The following is a 19,751-nucleotide window of genomic DNA, read 5'->3' as shown; positions in this document are numbered from 1 at the left end:
GATTCAATACTCCTTTACTCTCAAGGTTAAACTCCTACTTGTTCCATGTCAGATCCCACTCAGTTCCTCTTGGAACTAGTGCCCAGCTCAGTTCAGGTTTAGCTTTGTCCCTGGTTGATTTAACCTGTGCAAAGCACACATAGGGGTCCTTGCAACAGTATCCATGCTGGCTGTGACTACATGCCACCCCACACTGGGAAGGGTATTGCTGGAACACCGGCGTTACTGGCAGAGCAAAGAGGACTGCAGACACTGGGAAATAGTTTTGGGGCATGGCTGACCTATCTGCCTTTCAGTTCTCCCCTCCACCAGGCGCAGGCAGCAGGAGGAGATGCTGCACCCCAGCCCTGTGGGATGGATGAAGGGCTGTGAGTTGGATGCTGGCTTTGGGTGTGCAGAGGTTTGCTCCTTAGGAGAAGACTGGTGGGGGCTGGGTCTGAACAACTTGCTGTCAGTGACATGAGTTTGCCTTCCTCAGGGGCTTTGTGTTAGAGAGACCTCTCAGATCATGCATGGGCATGGATGTGTAAAGTGAGCAGGTCAATCTTAAAGTGCTGCTATCCTCTTGTCTCCAGCAGGTGCAGAGCCACAGATCCCTCCACACTGGTCTATTGTCCTTCGAGTTTGTGCTCTGTCCTCTTCACTTCAGCAAGCACTGAAAGCAGTCAGCCCAGGCTCAGCACTCTGCATTTAACAGCCTCTACCTATCAGTGCAGCTTCTCTGCTAAAAAAGCAAAATGTCGGGCTGCACTCCAGCACCCTGGCTGCTTAATCCCCCGTGATGAAGGACGACTGAAAAAAGAACCACCTCAGACCAGCAGTTTCCTCAGCCCATCCACAAATGGATTTGTGTCCAAGGGATGGCTTTGTGTGTGGAGCTGTGTGGGGAGGTTTCAGCCTAGGAGCCTTTCCAGTTCTAGGGGTCCCCCTTTTGGCCTGGAGAAGATACAGGAATTTCCTTCAAAACTTCTATCCAAGGACCACCTTGGAAGGTGAAGAAGGTGGCTTCTTCATGCCACCAAATAGAACAGTAGTCATATTTTTCATCTATTCAAACTTTGGTATATGATAGTGTTCTGCAATGAGGTGCCACGTAGCTTTAGGATTTCTGCATTTTATGGCACAGTTGCAGCCCTCCAGTTGTACAAACTGGGACCATTTCTAAGCCTCTGTCAGGTGCTCAGCCATGAAGAATTTGGCTAGCCAGATCTCATTTTAAGAACTGAGCCTTTTCCCCTTTTCTTGCACATAGCTACTGCTCATTCCAAAGGATTTTCTTTATGTCAAGACAAATGTAGGAATGAATCATGAGGGAGGGAGCACTGGCCTGAGGGAAATGTGCAAAACAAGTGTTTGGATATGTACCACTAACTTATCACACATATGCAGGCATGTCTAGGAAGAACACATTTTCCATCTTCCACATTTGGCAAACTCCAGGAATCTTGAGCATGAATATTTTATATAAAAGAACACTTCATATAAATTCTGATTTCATCTGCAGCTTAAAGTCAATACCAAAAATATTCCAACAAAAGCAAGAAAATGGCAAATTGTGTAAGAAGGTAAGAAATGCTTTTTTTTTTGGTGCAGGCCAATGGTCCATCTAGTCCAATGGTCATGACTAAGGCATGATACACCAAGATTGAGTCTTCTATAATATGGCTGGAAGATGTCCTTGAGGGCCCAATGGATATTGTGGATCTCCTCCTGCACTTTAATAGAAGTGTGAAGCGAAATATAGGAAGGGGAGAAAGAGCAGAGCTGTTAACAAAGAGGTCTTTCTCCCAAATGCAGGGATTTGAATGCAATTGGCAACTAAGTGTAATTAAGATTAATGAATTAAAGCCGTCTTGTCCCCAGTGACAGCCAAGAGAATTTTGTGATTTCAAAATCCACGTGGATGTAAACAGGACAATATTCCACCAGAACGCTTTCTGCTTCTGATGTTGGCTAGATCTTAAAGCTTTCCTGAAGTCCATAGAGTTGGAGTCCAAACAAGAAACCAATTCCTGAAGTAAAAAAGCAAAAGACAGCAGAAAACACTGAAAATCAATAATACCTCCTTTCCTCCTTTATCTATCAACAAAAGCAGAAAGGAACAAAACTGTACAACTTTGCCATACACTCTTACAACCAAGCAGAACTATTACTTGGGGCAATAATTGTCCCAAAAGGAAACCCAGAAAGAGGTCATGGGTTGTGCTGGAAGGTTTGTGGGTCCCCAGGCTTTGTAAGCATCCCGCTGTGCACCTCCCCTAGGTGTTCTCCCCACATTGATTTGCCCAACACAGACAAGAAACAGGGAGAAAAGCTGACAAGGGGCAAAAGGATCTGGGCTGCCTGGTTTTATTTCTTCATTGGATGGAAATACGAAAAAATAAACAGTGGAGAAAAAGAAGTGGGGAGTAAAGTAGATCTTCAGGATTCTCTTAAGCTCTTACAATCTGAAGATTCAATAATGACTCAGGAAAGAGTTCTTTTTTTCTTTTTAAATTATGTTTTATGTTGGCAAACATCTCTTTAATTTTCTCTGGTCTCTGCTCTACCCCGTTCCTCTGGGGGCCAGCAGCCAAAGTACTGAAAGTCTGTGATAATGTTTTATCAAAGGCGAGGCAGAAAGAAGAGCTGGAAATCACAGAGCTAAGTGTGGTGCAGCAAGATCTGGAGGCCAGCACGATTCCGAGGTCGGCTGCCATCTGTAGCGTGCCCTCAGCTCAGCCCAGCTCTGAGACAGGGCACAGTTTGCTCCCATCCAAAGCCCGTCCAGCAGCTGCCACACTTGCAGCACTGCACAGAGAAGCTGTGCTCGGGAACATCTTGCTCTCCTGAAAATTCCTCCCTTTTTTGTGGCATATCATCAGTTTCACCTCTTTCCTTTTTTTTTTATTATATTGTCTCAAATTTGACATTGTGAACCATTTCTCTACTTGAAGCACTCCTCCTTCCCTCCAGCACAGTCTTTTAACGAGTTTGGCCATTTGGAAGCTGGACTGACCCAAAAAATACCTCATTTCAGATGGCTTTGGGTCTTTCTTTTCCTGAGGTTGCACCAGAATCTGGAAAGGGATAGTGGGCAGAAGGCGTTCCAGGCAGGTATTCATGCATTAAAATATAACTTCTGCTGTGATTTTGGGTCTGCATAGGAGATTGCTGACTCCCACCTAAAGTACTTTGGAATTCAGTTCAAGGTTCTTCACTCCCACATATGAGTATCAGCTGCTAGCTCTTATATTTGAAAATCTTCCTCAAGATCGCCTGGTAAAGAATGCCCTTCTTGATAAAATCTTTTGTTCATAGCAGTTCATAACATTAGTTATGAAAGTTGTGTTTGATGATTCTCTAATATATTTTCCTTAATTCTTATTCCTATACAAAAAAGAAAATAAGCTCATGGCACGATCTGCCATTTGGGTTTCTCCTCACCTCCCATCCCTGCAGATATCCCTCATGGGATGTTAGCTGACATTACAACAAGGCTTCAACAAGGCTGAGGAAGGGCTTGGAGAATGTGGCCTGTGAGGAGAGACTGAAGGAACTGGGGCTGTTTGGGCTGGGGAAGAGGAGGCTGAGGGGAGACCTGATTGCTCTCTGCCAGTACCTGAAAGTGAGTGCAGCAGAGCGGGGTTGGTCTCTGCTCACTGGTGACAGGACGAGGGGAAATGGCCTCAAGTGGTGCCAGGGGAGGTTGAGGTTGGATGTCAGGAAACACTTGTGTACAGAAAGGGCTGCTAAGCACTGCCATGGGCTGCCCAGGGAGGTGGTGGAGTCCCCATCCCTGGCTGTGTTTCAAACCGTTTGGATGTGGTGCTCAGGGCCATGATTTAGCGGAGGGCTGGTAGAGTTGGGCTGGGATGGTTGGGCTGCGGTTGGACTCCATCATCTTTAAGGGCTTTTCCTACCTGAGCTGCTCTGTGGTTCTATGATTCTACGATTACAGGGCCAGCAGCTCTTTATCTTTTTCAGCCATGCTCTGTGGATGAGGTGCCACTCACACTGCCTCAGATGGCACGGAGAATATTTGCACTGAGAAGTGAGCATTAGCAAGCTGAACAATTTGCATCATTTTGCTGCAGCATATGCACTGCTGAGGCCTGAGAGGATGCACACAAGGTCTCAGTGCAGACCACAGTTTCTGGTGACCGTAAGGTTCTGGCATGGCTGCAGACCCTGCTGTGCAGGGCGCTAGGCCGATGCACATCTGGAGAAGCTGCCTGTCTTTTTGGTTGATGCTGGAGTTTCCTTAGCTGCTGTATTTTGTGGTATGAATGGGTGGGGAAGGGTCCCATTCCCCTCCTTCCTGAGCCTTTCCAAGTGTAGGAGCAGCAGATTTCTGTGGCATTTTGTGAACTGAACTAGAAAACTGATCTGTGTTTATATAAACTAAATGCGAACTAAAATAAAACACAAAGAAAATAATTTCAAAAAGCTTTAACTCCCTCCTGGCTGCCGGCTGGTTTGAGATTTCTGTAATTCTTGTGCTCAAAGCCCACAGTTTTGTGGCAGTGTCAGCTCTGCAACACCTGAATGGTTCTCAAGGTGGCTGCACTTCACGGCAGGGTGTTTGTCCTTCCATGTGCGCTCACAGCTGCTATTCACTCCAAGCAAGGTTACTGATTTGGATGTGCCTTTTCAACCAGAACAAGACTCAACACATGGAAAGTCAAAGTTTAGTGTTGAAGCCCCAAAGAAACCTGCCAAATCAGAAACATTAGGGCCCCTGGGCTGCCTGCTGAGCTGGGGCAGAAACATGGGCCTTTCGGTATCCAAAGGGAGGAAAGGAGGGGACAGAACCTTCAGCAGGGTGTGGGGACAGAGCAAGGGAAATGGCTTCAAATTAAAGAGGGTCGATTTAGGTTAGACATAAGGGAAAAACTGCCTTCAGTGAGGGTGGTGAGGCACTGGAACAGGTTGCCCAGTGATGTGGTGGAAGCCCCATCCCTGGAGACTGTCAAAGCCAGGCTGGATCAGGCCCTGGGCAACCTGATGTAGCTGTGGTGTCCCTGTGCAGCGCAGGGAGTTGGGCTGATGGCCATCAGAGCTCCCTTCCAACTCTAAGGATTTTCCGATTCTAAGGTAACAAATCATTTTCCCCACATAGACCTCAAAGGCATTTTAAAGTTAATACAATACATGTTAAAAAAAAAATCCCTGGAGTGTAAAGTGATTTTACAATTTATAGTAATACAATCTGTTTGAAAAGATTTGTGTTCTGGCAAGAAAAGTAAGATTTGGCCTTGTAATTTAAAAGAAAAATGCTGTAGATGATGGGACTTTAGATGTGGTAATCTCGACACCATTTTGTGGTAATCTTGACACCGTTGGATTGTAATGAAATAAATATTTAGGGGAAAATCCAATAAAGTAAGCCAAAGTATAATCAGAGGGAAAAGTACTTCCAGAGAACAGAATCTCAGCTTTTATCTTCAGAGTGCTCTACAAAATCATAGTCTCACTTATGCAATAAACCACCATCATCTGGCAACATATGGTGCAGGAGGCTGGCAATTAATTCGAGTCCTTCTGCTGGAAGACAATTCCTTACTCAGATTTTAGATCTTTTGCAGCCGTCTGATAATAAATTCCATAGAAATCTTGCTAAGCCTTGTCAGAGATTTGGCATGAGACAAAGCTGCAGTGGGAACGAGAAGAGACCTTGGATTTCCCCATGAAATGATGCTGGGCACTTTTCTCTCAAGTCAGTGCAAATGTGGATTACTCCCTCGACCATCCAGAAGCACTTCACCTGACATGAATCTTTGCTGAAATGTTCTCCAGATTTAGTAAATTCACATACTTACGGAAATTTGATGTGACTTTTTTATTTCAAATGATTGTATAGTGGAATTCAGCTATCTAATTTTCACCAGCTGAAAGGTAAAAGCATAATTGAAACATTCTCCCTCATCTATGATGTCTCCTGAGAGCAAGTTCATTTCTTCCTGCTGTAGCGGTTAAAAAAAGTGAAATGCATTGCTTCTGGAGATTCATCGTTCCCTTCTCTCACTACACGCTGGGGCCAGTTTAAATTAGATGATGAAAAGGACTCGAAGTAGGAGAAACAGCTCCTGTCTTTGGTATTTACGATGAGTTTCCCTACCATGGGTCTTCGTATGTGCTACAACCCAGCACTCACATCACGCACTCTTAGTGGCCCAAACTGTCTGTGTAGACTTGACCATCCCCTGTAGCCATGAAGTTGTGAACACTGGTGAAGGAGGAATGCTCTGACTCCATAACCTATTTCACCATGTGACTCGTGGCACTTCTGGTGCTGCAGTCATGCTCAATTTGGTCAAAAAGCAGCGCAAGGGATCCAGCTAGATATTTTTGAACTATCCTGTTCAGATGAGTTTTAAGACTGTCTGCTACAAGAACTTTTCTCAGCGCAACCAGAATCTCATTAATGAATAACAAAGTTCAACAGGAACAACATAGAGTCAGTTTGTAACATCAGGCTTATGAAGATTTTAAGTGCTGGGGAAAAATGCTTAACACGGCAGAACAGCTAGAAGGCTGGCCCACCAAAAATCCACAGTCAGCAGAAAAATCCAGAAGAAAACTGGTTTCGTTTAAAAAATTCAAAGTATGGAGTGAAATTTGTCCTGCAGAACTTGGTCTCCAAGAGAAATGATGAACGACAACACTGAGCAGTGAAATTTCCATACTTGCCAAGAAGTCTCAGAATCAGAAGTAAAACCATGTGCCCTTTCCATAGGGAATGCAAAATCTTTAACATCAATTCTGTCCTTGACCTTGGTCACATCACTTGAGCACTGTATCTTCAATGCAACGTTTGTGAAACTCAGCTAATAGGAATCTGTTTCAAGGGACACAGGTTGCCCTGTGGGGACAGAACGTAACTAAAACTCTTCAGAATCTTGTTTTATTTTCTGATCAGGTCCATAACTGCTCCAGTTCTGTCTGTGTAAATTCAGCTGCTACAGACAACTCTTTGTTTAATATTATCTGTGAATTCCATTTCCATGCAATTCAATTCTACTTCTCAGTAATTAATAGAGATGTTAGATGAGACCAGATCTAACAAGAATTCTCAAGATGCAAGATGCCTTCCATAAACTTGTTCTGTTTTCATTTATCATGATTCTTCATTTGCAGCCTTCCAGCCAGTTTCCAGCTCACATGACTGATTTCCCATCTAAGCCAATCTGAAGTAATTTTTCTATTAGCATTTCCTCATACTAACCAGGAAATAGGCCTGTCTGACCTTATAAATCTTGTACGCCTTTGGCCTTCCAATGTTACATAGAAGGATGAAATTGCCCACAGAGCTCCAACACCTCTGACTAAATTTTTCCAGCTGCACTCTGTGCAATGGGGAAATCATGGCAAGTGTGAGGAGGACCTGAGCTGCAGCATAACAGAAACTGAATATGTGATCCTGCACCACTGTCACCATTCCACTCTTCAAAAGGCCCCCTTACAAAACAGTGGCTGTCCCACTTTAAAACCATTCCCCTTGTCCCATCACCACCCACCCTCACACACAGCCATTCCCCTCCTGTTTATCTGCTCCCTTCAAGCACTGGAAGGCCACCATGAGGTCACCCCGCAGTCTTCTCTTCTCCATCAAGCCCAGTTCCTTCAACCTTTCCTCATAGGAGAGGTGCCCCAGCCCTCTGATCAATAGAGTTCTATTCTGTGCTATTCTTTATACTTGCTGTCTTTTACTTTGCTGCTTTAAAGGAAGTGGGAAAAAAAAAAAAAAAAAAAAAAAAAAAAAAAAAAAAAAAAAAAAAAAGCCTTCATCTGCTCCTCCGTCTTTATTTTTTTCTGGTCATTTTTTGCTACTCCAGAGATTATTTGGGTTTTCCACAAGAAAAAAAAAAAAGAAAAAAGAAAAAAAGAAAAAAAAAGCATCAGAGCCATTCCTAATTGAGCTTTGTTAAGATCTGCTAAGCAGTGACAAATGACCCCATTTTTAACTTTCCATTTGAGATATTCTGATGAAAAGATCACTGAACATATGCTATTGGAGTATTTGCATTTATGTAACCCATTTTCCCTTCAAGAATGCATTCCTCTTACACTACAGTTATGGAAATGGTAAAGTTTGCAATGACAAAAGTTTATTTCTATTTGATGGAAAAATAAACAAAAACAACAACAAAAAAGGGAGAGCCCAACATTTTCTCAAAAACTAAATTAAATTAAAAATCTAAAAACAACAAAAAATAATTAAAAAAAAAAAAAAACCACAACAAAACACTGTAACAAATTTCAAGAGAGCAGGAAGATCTTTAGTTTTTCAAGCTTTTAAATTTATTTTGGGGTAGCTACCAAAAGCCTAATGCTTGTGCTGATCTTGAATCTTGGGTTGGAGAAACATATCCAGAAATGTTTGTGTTTCTTTACTGCTGTCTCAGCTTCCTTTGCAATTTGCAATGATAATTGTGTGTGCATCAGCTGTGATCTGCAGGTTTTATGTGCAGACAGAAAATAAGTCATCCACAGGATAATTAATGTTTGCTAATGAAGAAACACCACCGGTAGAGCAGGCTCTGAGGAGACCTCATTGTGGCCTTCCAGTACTTGAAGGGAGCGGATAAACAGGAGGGGAACGGCTGTTTGTGAGGGTGGGTGGTGATGGGACAAGGGGAATGGTTTTAAAGTGAGACAGGGGAGGTTTGGGTTGGATATGAGGAGGAAGTTTTTCCCCCCGAGGGTGGTGAGGCACTGGCACAGGTTGCCCAAGGAGGCTGTGGATGCCCCATCCCTGCAGGCATTCAAGGCCAGGCTGGATGTGGCTCTGGGCAGCCTGGGCTGCTGGTTGGCGACCTGCACACAGCAGGGGTTGGGACTGGAGGAGCGCTGTGGGCCTTTGAACTCAGGCCATGCTGTGACTCTATGATTCTATGATCAAATGTCACACTTTCCAACTGCTTCTGAGGAGAAGTGAATTTGTCAGTTGGATCCAAAGGGTGTGTGGTACCGTCTCTTAGGGGAAGCTTTGCACTGATCTATGAATAAAGCCTCACTTGGTAGAACAAGAGTCAGCATCAAGAAAAGCAAAGGTGGATTTTAAGGAGAAAAAGTGTACATTTTAGGCAGAAAAAATGAAAATCCTGTTGCATCTGCTCATCATTGAAGTTGTTCACGTACTAAGTTAATGAATCAAGATCTGCTCTAAGAAACCATATAAGAAAATGGCTAGAAATGGGGGATTTGTAGCTAAGTCTCAGGCCCTGTCATTGCGTGATGAAGTACTGCTGACAGCATCTTTTTTCTTAACAAACTGCAAATTACTTCACAAACTAAACCCACTTGGAAAGCTGGGAGTGAAGATCACTTGGTCCATCCAGTGTACTGCCCTGGTCTCCAATGAAATCCACAGTGTCCTGCTGGGGACACATCTTTGTCCACAGAGAGTTATTTGTGTCCTTGGCTGTGCAGCAAATCTACTGGGGTCTTCTCTTTCCTTCCTCCAATACAGAAGCTAAGGACTAGGTAGGCATTGCTTCACAAAAGCTGCTATTTTCATAAGTGCTGTAACTCTCATAGAAAAAGATTCAGTTGAAATGTTAGGGGCTTGTCCTACAAGCAGCACAGATAACAAATGATTTAGCACACAATTAGCAACACAATCTGTGTCAATTTCTGATTCAGGGTGCATTTATGTAGCTGTTTACACATGTGCACATTCACACCACGTATAAGGAAAGAATGACACTTCCCAGTCAGAATGATAACACTTGTGTAACACTGCTGGGAGCAGCTACTCAAGGTGCAAGAGAAGTGGGATCCTGTCTTACACATGCAGCTTTTCTGTCTTGCTTAGACTGCTGACTTGGGTGCAAGTTTTAGTCTGAACTGGTCTAAAGATGACCTTTATGTTGCCTGTATGTTGTGAGAGGATAAGGGTTAGGTGCTCTGTATGGAATGGATCAACAGTTGGATAAGATGACCTTGGAGGTCGTTTTCAACATTAATGATCCTGTGGTTCTATGATTCTGTGATAAGCCTCTGGGGTGCTACGTTGCTTTCTGAAGGACAGACGTGCAGGATACTCCAAGAGCAGAAAAGCTTTCTGGCTTTAGGGCTGGTGCAACAGGAATCTGTAAAGAAGATATATTTGGACAGATGCCCTAACATCTGCCATCATATGAATTTAGGAAAGTATACACCAATGGCACTGAATGACTTTTTACATCTTAGTTGTAGGCTATTACCACAGCAAAACCATTTTGCACCGAAAGCCGGAGGATTTTCTGCTGTCTGCTCTGCTGTGGAACCAGTTTGCCAGCAGAGTGCAGTGGAGGAGGCTTCTTCTGGGGACAGAAAAAATGATCTGGCCATCTTAGAGCCGTGAAAAGTCTAAGATCTCCTAGAGCTGCTCCAGGAGCTTCATGCAGGAATGACCCATCAGTGAGTGAGTGGCTTACAAAGAGAACAAAATCTGCAGTGAGATCTCCGTGCCATACTGGAGTTGCCCACTGACAAACTACTTCCTTCGTCCTTGAATTTCTTACACAGAAGTTCCTTACAGCTGGAAATCTTCCTGCTGCCACCAGATCACACTTGCTAGTGCACGTGAAGGCCTCAAAGCACACCACCTAAAGCCCCCACTCCTTAGTGGCCCAACCACTGTAGAAGTGGGACTGATGCACACCCGAGCTGGGGTCAGGGCACTGATGTGCACCACAGCACGTGATGATCTCTGCAGTGCCCAGGAGTGCTTTCACTTCTCTCTCCCTTTGCTCTACCAAGCAATTCCTTTGCTATCTGTTCTCTACATGAAACTCTTCTTCCTTGGTAGGTATGAAAATACAGAGCACGACTAAAGCGGTGAGCAACTGAGTTGTAAAGACTTTATAGCTTGCCCTTTTTGCCTCTTACCTTCTCCTTTCCTTCCCTTCTCACACAACACCTTCTTTGTGAAGCAGTCGAAAGCTTTGTTTCATTTGTATCTAGAGCTTTCCAGCTGCAGCCCCAACACCCACAGCATGCGTGGCTGTTTGCACCACCAGTGTGCAATGGATGTGGGGTCTGCATCAATCTGTACATATGCATGATCGTGGTTTTAAAAGCTCATATTGCCCACCTCAGAAAATCAGTCAGCATGCTTTCTTCACCACTGCTTTTCATAGAGTCATGGAATCACAGAATAACCCAGGTCGGAAAAGACCTTAAAGATCATCAAGTTGAACCACAACCCGACCATCCTACCCTAACTAATAGCCCTCTGCTAAATCGTGGCTCTGAGCACCATTACACCCTTGTGATAACTGTAAAGAGCTGTTTTTTTCCTTCTCTCAATATCTGATAGAGTTTAACACCGTTTTTACTGCTAGATGAGTACTTTCAAAATATACAGCACAGCTCACCTGCATCTTTTTTTTTTGCTTACTAAGAAAGATACATATGCAACATGCATGGGCCCATATACATAAAGAGTGTAAATAATACAGTAACTTTCTGGACATACTCTCCTTACAGTGTGCCTCCCAATTTACAGCAGAACATAGATTTATCTATCTATTTATTAGTTAATTTTTAAGATTTCCTTTCCTCACCAAGGCATTTTGAAAAAAAGGGCACAGGGATGGTGGAGATTAGAAGCTTTTCTGTCAGTGTCGAAGCAGTGGTGGAGGATTCCTTGAGCAAATGAGGGATTTAAAGTGTCCTGCACATGATAAAACCAAGCGATAAGTTTAACTCAGAATGTTTAGTAAATATTAAAATAAACATATAGTACATATAATATATAATATTTTTATTATATATATATAAATGTAATATAAAATAGTTTTCTGTCCGCAGAGGAACAGCTTTTGTAGAGAGATAAGCAAACATAGCTGCTGAGCTTTCTGCCTGTGGCAATTGGTTGTCACCCTCCACAGTCCCAGAGGTGAGCAGTTGATACAACCAAAAGAACTTCGATGTATGTCTCCTTTTTCTCTCCACCCAAACTTCCAAATGCTTCTTTGTAATTGATCCTATCATGGCAAGACCTCCAGAGAGCCTGGCATTGCATAATAGGCGATCCCTCTCCTCAAGTGCTGACAATATTAAGAAGTGTAATAGCTTGGGATGAAAGGCGTGAAGAGGCTGACCAGGGTCATCTTGAGATGAAGGGCAAAGCCCAAATTAAAATCAGCATCTGCCACGATAGAGGGAACCATGTCCTCTGCCTGCTACCCTGCCTGTGCCACAGTGTGTCTCACAGCGCCTGATGTTGTGTCTTTGCCTCTCTGCAGACCTGCATGGCATGCAGATTGTCCACAGCCCTGATGGGATCACAGAATCACAGAATTGTAGGGGTTAGAAGGGACTTCTAGAGATCATCGAGACCAGAGGCTGATGAGGAAAGTTCAGTTTGTGAGTTGTTGCCCTGGAGAACAGCAGAGCAAAAAAGCACACTAAGCCCCATCACTGATTTATACATTTCTTCTCTGTTTTTGCTGCTTGTTTACCATGGGACAGCTTGTCCTGGTACAAATTAATTCAGTTTCATGTCCCTGGCCCTGCCAGGATGGTCTGCTCTCCCTTTTTGGTAAATCAACTTCAAAGCCAGTCTTGCAGAACTAGGGAAGAGACCTTTCTGAATGTATTAAGTGCAGAAAGTAGTCGAGAATGTTCCTAAATATGCAAGAAATGCTTCGTTTCTTGTCCACAGTGGGTAAGCAAGCAGTCTGACCATGTCCTTTGAAGTTGAAAGCTGCAGGGACATCTTGCAGCAAGGACACAGACATAGCTCCAGGATCAGGCACCAGGTGAGGAGCTCTGCCTCATCCTGCCTGAGAGTGTGCAAGCACAGGTGTGAGCACAAGAGGGTCCTTGTTCTGTTTTGATTCATTTTCAAGGAAGTTCTCCCAGCCTCTGAGCCAGGAGAAGCTACCTGCCTTCACACATTTTTCTGCCTTGCTTTCATGCTACTGAGCAGCTGCTCCGAGCTCAGCTCCCAATCCTGCCTTGATCCGAGAGGCTCAAATGAGAACTATCCGCTGCCTCTAGCCTTTCCCTTCTGATCCTCTCCCTGCTCATATTTTATTAGTTTGATTTGACTTCGCTGCCGTTGCCAACCACAGAGCACTCAGCAGGATGCTGAGCCACAGGCTTGGCTTGGGGCAGGCAGGATCAGGATGGTGCAGAGCTGCACTGCCTCCAAGGAAGCCCCTGGAGAACACTTGGCTGGTAACAAATCTGCAATTACAGGTTTTAAGATGCAAAGTGAATGCACGCAACTTTTCTGCTTAAGCAATAGAAGGTCCCATATCCAACAGATATGCTTATCGTAGTTGTGGAAATAGAGACGTCTCTTTTATTGGCTGCTGTTTAGTGCAGCGCTCATAAACAACTGATAATTAATTGAAGGCAGTGTTACGGAAAACAATCTGCCCACAAAGACTCCTTTTAACCAGCACTTGTCATGTTTGTTGTGATCTCAAAGAAATAAGTTTTAAGTTATTGACTTTTCTCAGACAAACTAGCAAATAAACATGAAAACAAACAGTAAAAATGAAATACTTGGAACAAAGTGCTTTTGTGCATGTACTGTTTTCCAGGTTAGAACCGTATTTAGAAATAATTCTTAGCAGCGTTCTCTTCTTTTTAACCCGGTAAAGACAGGACTTTTGAGGGGCTTACGGACAGTGAGGGGTCAGAAGACCATAATCTTTCCAATATCTGATACTGCACAAGAAATATCCCCAAGTAATCAATAGGTCTGTCCAGATTAATAAATAATATGAACCTCAGCCTGTGCTGTAGCCACAGGGCAGAGGCAAAACGTATCCAAGCAGATACACACTGCTGTCCCCAGAAGGGAGGCAGTACATGTACTGAGAATGGACTCTGACTCGTGCTATCCCTGAAGCCATGCTCCGGCACTGTTTGGGAAGATGAACAGATAAAAATCACCCCTGAGAACACACCTGTGAGTTAACAGCTTTGTGCAAGTCTGTGCTCCTTGTAACCTTGCCTGCTCTACATAGCAGGAGCTCAATCCAGACCCCCGCTCAGGAACATCGCTCTGTGCCTGTGGTAGGGTGAGTGCGAGCAGTCTTGCTCCATGACTTATCCCAAAAGTCTCCATCCGGACTCCATTCATCCAGCTCTGATTTCCTGCTCTGCCATGCTCTGTCTGCATGACCTTGGGCAAGTCATTTTCTGGCTGGGCTGCAGACTGCAGCGTGGTGGAGCAGTCGCTGTAACTGCACTGACCACGGTCCCGACAGCGATGGCAGTAGGAATAAAGCTGCTTTCACCTAGCAACTCAGAAAAACAAACTACAGTGATCCCTACATTGCCAGAGTGGATTTTGAATGCATTTTAAGCATTTAGAACAGTGCTGCAATCTGCACAGTGCAAGTAAGCGCCATCTCTCTGCTCCTCCTCTGTCAAATGGGGAGACCAAGACTTCCCTCCTTAGGGAAGGGCAGTGAAAATAGATGTACTCAAGGCTTTAATCTCTTCCAGCTCTGAATAATGAGTAATTGTTACCTTACACAGACAGATTTTCTTAGAAAAGGACAGGCAGTTTTGCTAGACTCTATGGCCCCATCCAGCCCATTTGAAATCAGAGCGGTTTGCTGAAATTTGGTGCACAGAATGCTCCTGTGAAAGACATGGCAAGACCTCATCCACAGCCAACCTCCAGCCCATCTTACCCAACTGGGAGACAAGAAGAGAGACAAAGTGAGAGCTGCTCGTGAGATCTGAGGGGAGGGAAAACTACAAGAGGTCTTTACAGGTCCCAGGTTGAGCAGGAGAGCGGATTGGAGCTGCTCAAGACTGTCACTGTGGTTCCCAAAAAAGTACAGGTGTTGCCCTTTGTCAGCTGCAGACTAACACAGCTGGGGCACCTTCACGGCTTGTAAACCCAAAGTGTTGTTCTCAGAAGAATTTTCTTCAAGCTACGGTCATTCTTAAAGATGAGAAACTGTACTGGTATTAACCAAGCACCAAGTCATTGGAGAAAGTGAGGCAACCTTAGAAGACCCTGATGGGTCCCTCTTGGCTACAGCGAACTTTAGCTGAGAAAGCTCCCAAGGACATGGACCAGCCATGTGGTGAGCACCGGTCCACACCACGTATGGCTGGCAGCCTTGGCTGACTGGTTTGCCCCCCTATTAGGTCCTGCCACAACTGCTCTCTCATGTCACGACTCAAGCGAAAAGAAATAGAAACCTCATAGCTATGATCACAGGAGTGGTTCCCTTTGGTGAACATCCAGACACTGATTTGCTCTTGTGGTGTCCCATCCAAGACATTCACAGTTAAATACATCTGGACAACCCAGGAGCACGTGGCACAAACCTGAGCTTCCTCAGCTTTTGTTCAGAGGTTGGACAGGGAAGCCAATAAATAAACCCAGGAGCCCTTACTAAACTGTGCTTTTGTCCATTCCTTGTGCTACCAGAGAAAGAAAACCCCTCTTTCCTAGCAGTAACAGAGACTCTTTTCCTTACCACAGGTGCAGGCTGCCATTTTTAGCCTTTCTCTGAAGAACAGCCACAGCTTTTGGTGGCCCCCAAATGTACCCCCCTGCTGAGAAGTGGCTGGAAGGCACCCAGCTTTGTCCCGTGTTAAAACCAGACACGTAAGGGCACCTGGATGATGATACACATCAACTAATGGGGGATTGGAGGTGCTGGGCTAATATTTGGCAGCACTTGGAATCACATTTTGAGAAAAACTTTGTGTGTATGATTTTTCTCCCAGCCACTGTTAGACTCCAATCCCAGTCAACTTTTTCTCACTTTATTTAAAAAAAAAAAAAGAAAAGTAGAAATGGTCAAAAACCACATTGCAAATGACCCCATCCTGACTGCGACAGGCTCAGCAGAGGTAGTTAGACATGTGGAAATTAATCTGGACCGAGGGAGTAGAATCACCATCTCTGTATGAGAATGGGTGATAGCGATGTTAATCTAGATTATTGGTGTCTCCACTGAATTAATTTAATTTCAATTTTAAAAATAAGCAAAATAGAAAGAAAAGGCTTTTATTTTGTGTTATAGCAGGATTGTCTCCATAATGAATTAAACAGCAACAATTATTCAGGGGTATTTAATCCAGAGTCACTCGTAGTGTTCCCAAGCACTGCTTGCACTCAGGACTTTCCAACAGCATGAAGGACACCTTTCCATCTCCACCAGCTCAAAGAGCCACAACTCTGCACAAGACAAATGCTGTCACATCTACAGCAATGGGACCAAATCCCACGCATCCCACTTGGCCCTTTTGCTGAAGGAAAAAGACCAGTAAAATCAATCAGTATTTCTGTTCTAGTTTTTTGGGCAGCGACTGGCTTTTCTTTTTTTCCCTGGTAAATCAAGAGTAACAAAAGATAACTTCAGGACCTGGCCGGTAATTGCAACAGCACTCATCTCTGAGGGGCAGCAAGAAATACATCTTTCCCTGTGACCTGAGTTCTGAGGGACCAGCAACCTAGGGATTCTGTTCAACTCTGTTAAGTAATCCCTGCCTCTGGTGCAATGCCTGGGGAGCATGCAGATATGTCACAATTTGCAGAAACTTCTACCATCCACCTTTAAACTTTCTGCCTTATTTGCTCACAGCAGGTTAGTGAGGCAGACTGCTCCTTACGAGAGGGAAAAGGGTGCGTGTGTGCCAGGGGAATATTCCTGAGACACTTGTGCCAAAATGTTTATTTTTTTTAATCAGAAGGGCTGAAGCTTCTGTCCCCTTTTACCTTGTTTCGCCTTCACTGGAAGCCTCTAGCTGATGGGATCTGTCCCAAAACTCCAGCCCATCCATCAGCACCAGAACTAATTATTTTCATACTGAGAGGAAAAAAAAATAATCCACCCCCCGTCCCCTTCTATGCATGCAGGTGAAGAAAGAGCAGGCAGAACACCTGAAATCACTCCTCACCCAAACCTCCTGCTTCTCCTATGGCACTCGCAGGGTCAGGGAGATACAGCAGCTCATCGTGCCTTAGAGGAAAGCCTTTTTCTGGCCATACCAAAGATCAGTTACCCTACCACGTCACTGGGGCTGGAATAGGTGACAGCAAAACCCCAGTGAGACCCCAGCGAGACCCCAGCTCTCCTCCCCACACCCGGTTCCGACCTCCTGTCCCCTCTCCCGATGCATTAACCCCTCGAGGCACAGCAAGGTCTCCCGGTCTCCAGGCTGCTCTCCACTCCCTGCTCCTCCTGGCTCAGTACCGTGCTTCCCCCCCTCCCTCCTCGCACAGAACAATAGCAAGGCATCAGCTTCGGCTGCTTCCCGAGGAAAGCCCAGATCAAACGCATTTAGACAGAAAGAGAGAGATATGATTATATTCCTCTTGCTGTTTAGGACAAGAAATGAAGTGCTGCCTCTTTAATTGGCAAAAGCATGCAGTAAGAGCATACCTTTAATTTAGTGTTGGGATAGCTCACTTGCACCCTGGCTGTTGTCTTATTGGAGAGGGCAGCCTGCCTCAGATCCTCTAGTACTGAAATAATATCATCCAGCACGCATTTCTTATCCTGATTTCTCAACACACACAGATGGGAAAAAGTATAATTATAGCCTTTGTAGTTCACCTTCATTTCCAGCACGGCTCGGTGGATCTGCAGGATCACATCAGCCTGATGCAAAATATTGCCTCCGGGTTTGGAGAGGAGAATCACCCTGCCATACCTCCCCGGGGTGTGCAAGTCCGAATACAGCTGGCTTTTGGATTGATCGAGGGAGAACAGGCTGCTGGCTAAGCTCCTCTCGATCTTGGCCAGGCTGTGGCTGGGGGCTACCAGGCTCTCCAGGTCAGTGTCAGGCTGGAAGCGGTTGAGCAGGCTGAAGCCGAAGATGATGGTCAGGACTGCGGGCACAGTGAGGAAAAACACCGGATGCCTGCTCACGAATAAGCCCAGCTTGTAGAAAAACGACTGGAGCCCTCTGTGTATCACCTGCCGCAGCATCCTCCACCAGATCCAGCCTGCAGATGCTCCTGGCCGTCTTAGAAAGCACATGTGACATGTGTAGCTCCTTACCCCTTCCTGTCAGTTTCCTTTTCTCTCTCCCTCTCTCTCTCTACTACTCCTTTAAAAGACTGCAGCAAGTTGCAGCAAGACAGCCAAATATTGATCAATGGGGTGTGTGTGTGCGAGCGTGCGGTGTGTGTGTGGAAGGGACCGGGCAGAGCAGGGAGGAGGGGGGTCCTTGCTTTTCTCCTTTTTTTTCCCTCGCTCTTTTTCCCCTCCTCCCTCCCCGTAGCCAACGAGCAGCTCCCCCCTCCCGCCGGGGGCCCCCCTCTCGCCGCCGTTGCTCGGGCATTGCAAAGGGAGCGCTGCCGGCTCCGCAGTGCCCGCTCCGAGCCGAGCCCCGCTTCCCCGGGCGGGCTGGAGGCGAGCGGTCGTCCCCCCCCCCCCCGCTGGAAAGCGCCGCTGCCCTCCTCCCTCCTTCCCTTCCCTCCTTCCCTCCCTCCGCACACACACGCGTGGGGAATTGGCTGGGGCGGGAGGATGATGCTGCATTTTAACATCCCCCGATCCCTCCCTCGTCCCCCCCTCCGGTCCATCCCTACCGGCTGCCCCGGGCACCCCCCGCTCCCCTTCCCCTGGGGAGGGCTTTGAGCGGGGATTTTGCGGAGCAGCAGCCAACCCCAGCCCCGGTCCCACGGCTGCTGCATTCCCCCGCGGCATTGCCCCGAGATGCACAGCCCCGCATCGCCACCTCTCCCGTTTCATCCCTCGTTTGCAGCCCGAAGTCGCCCGCGTGGAGCCGCCCCATGGTGCTGTGAGGGGGACGAGGACTCCGGGAGAGGTGTGGGGTAAAGGGCACGAGGTGCTCAGCTGCTCCCTTCTGCAGCCCGACCGCCTGGCACCTCTGCCCTGGCCAGCAGCCCTGCGAGCAGTGACCTAGCAGCTCCAGGACAGGGTTCCTGATCCCCCTCCAGCTGGAAAAGACGTTTTTCAAGCAAAGCCACCAGCAGCCCATTACATAAGAGCAGAGAAATTCTGCAGCTCCCAGGACTGAGGGAGAGCAGCAGAGAAATGTATGTGTTTGCAGTAGGAGGGCTGCCCACCAACTCTCCAGGCAGGAAGCTCTGCTTCTCCAGGAGCTACGGCCAAAGCTGCCTGGGACAGCAGATCCAGCCCTGGCAATCCTGACAGCCCAGCAGGAAAGGCAGGAGAAAACGCAGATTTATTTTTAGTATTTAAATCATAATACTAAATTGTAGGAATATAATCCAAAACAACGCTCTTCAGTATGGAATCTCTGCTTGGTGCATCCCTCCCATCCAATTCCTGCTGTATTTTAGGTAGTATTGTCAAGCAGGAATTGATTTCTTTAGGGGATTGAACCAAAGATGTGCAAAGCCTCAGAGAACAAGGTTTTGCCATAATAAACCCCAATTGAAACAAGGACAGTGAAAACGGGAACTAGAGAACTAGAGCTTGTCACAGCACACTCTGCCCAAGAAAAGCAGCAGGCTGAGCTCAGCTTTCAAGTAATTATCAGTGTTTTGGAGAAAAAAACAGCTTATTTAGCAAACCCTTTCATCCTGACACCTCCCACACTTCTGTGCAAATGGACAGGACATACATAGAACAGCCCATCTTTGAGGGCTGCAGGGCTTGCATTCAGTCAGAGCCGACAATCCAGTAACACTGGGAACCTGAGGTCCTGCAGAAGGCTGGAGTGATGACATTCTTCCACGTGGATGCAATTGTGAAGTTGGGAGCAATGGCTTGGAAACTCTCCTTACTCAAGTTGGTGATTCACAACTGCCTTGGTAAAACTGGTTTAATTTTTTAAAGATTTGAATGGTTTCT

At 45.8% G+C, this 19,751-nt stretch overlaps 1 protein-coding gene across 2 annotated transcripts in view; it reads right to left on the bottom strand.

Annotated features, from left to right (window-relative positions):
• Positions 1-17,945, bottom strand: part of PTCHD4 (patched domain containing 4) — an 81,290-nt gene extending 63,345 nt beyond the window's left edge. Inside the window, exon 1 of one of the 2 annotated variants that reach the window (XM_042883560.1) lies at positions 17,520-17,945. In XM_042883560.1, coding sequence (XP_042739494.1) covers positions 17,520-17,945 — 426 coding nt within the window. Of the gene's footprint in view, positions 1-17,345 lie in introns of both variants that reach the window. The other variant, XM_042883559.1, reaches the window with a different exon arrangement.
• Positions 17,946-19,751: the final 1,806 nt, after the last annotated feature.

This window comes from Lagopus leucura, unplaced genomic scaffold, assembly GCF_019238085.1.
Source record: "Lagopus leucura isolate 7727_CA_CO unplaced genomic scaffold, USGS_WTPT01 Super-Scaffold_100038, whole genome shotgun sequence".
NCBI lineage: Eukaryota > Metazoa > Chordata > Aves > Galliformes > Phasianidae > Lagopus > Lagopus leucura.
Note: the sequence above shows the minus strand (reverse complement) of the source record. Positions and strands in the feature narration are given on the sequence as shown.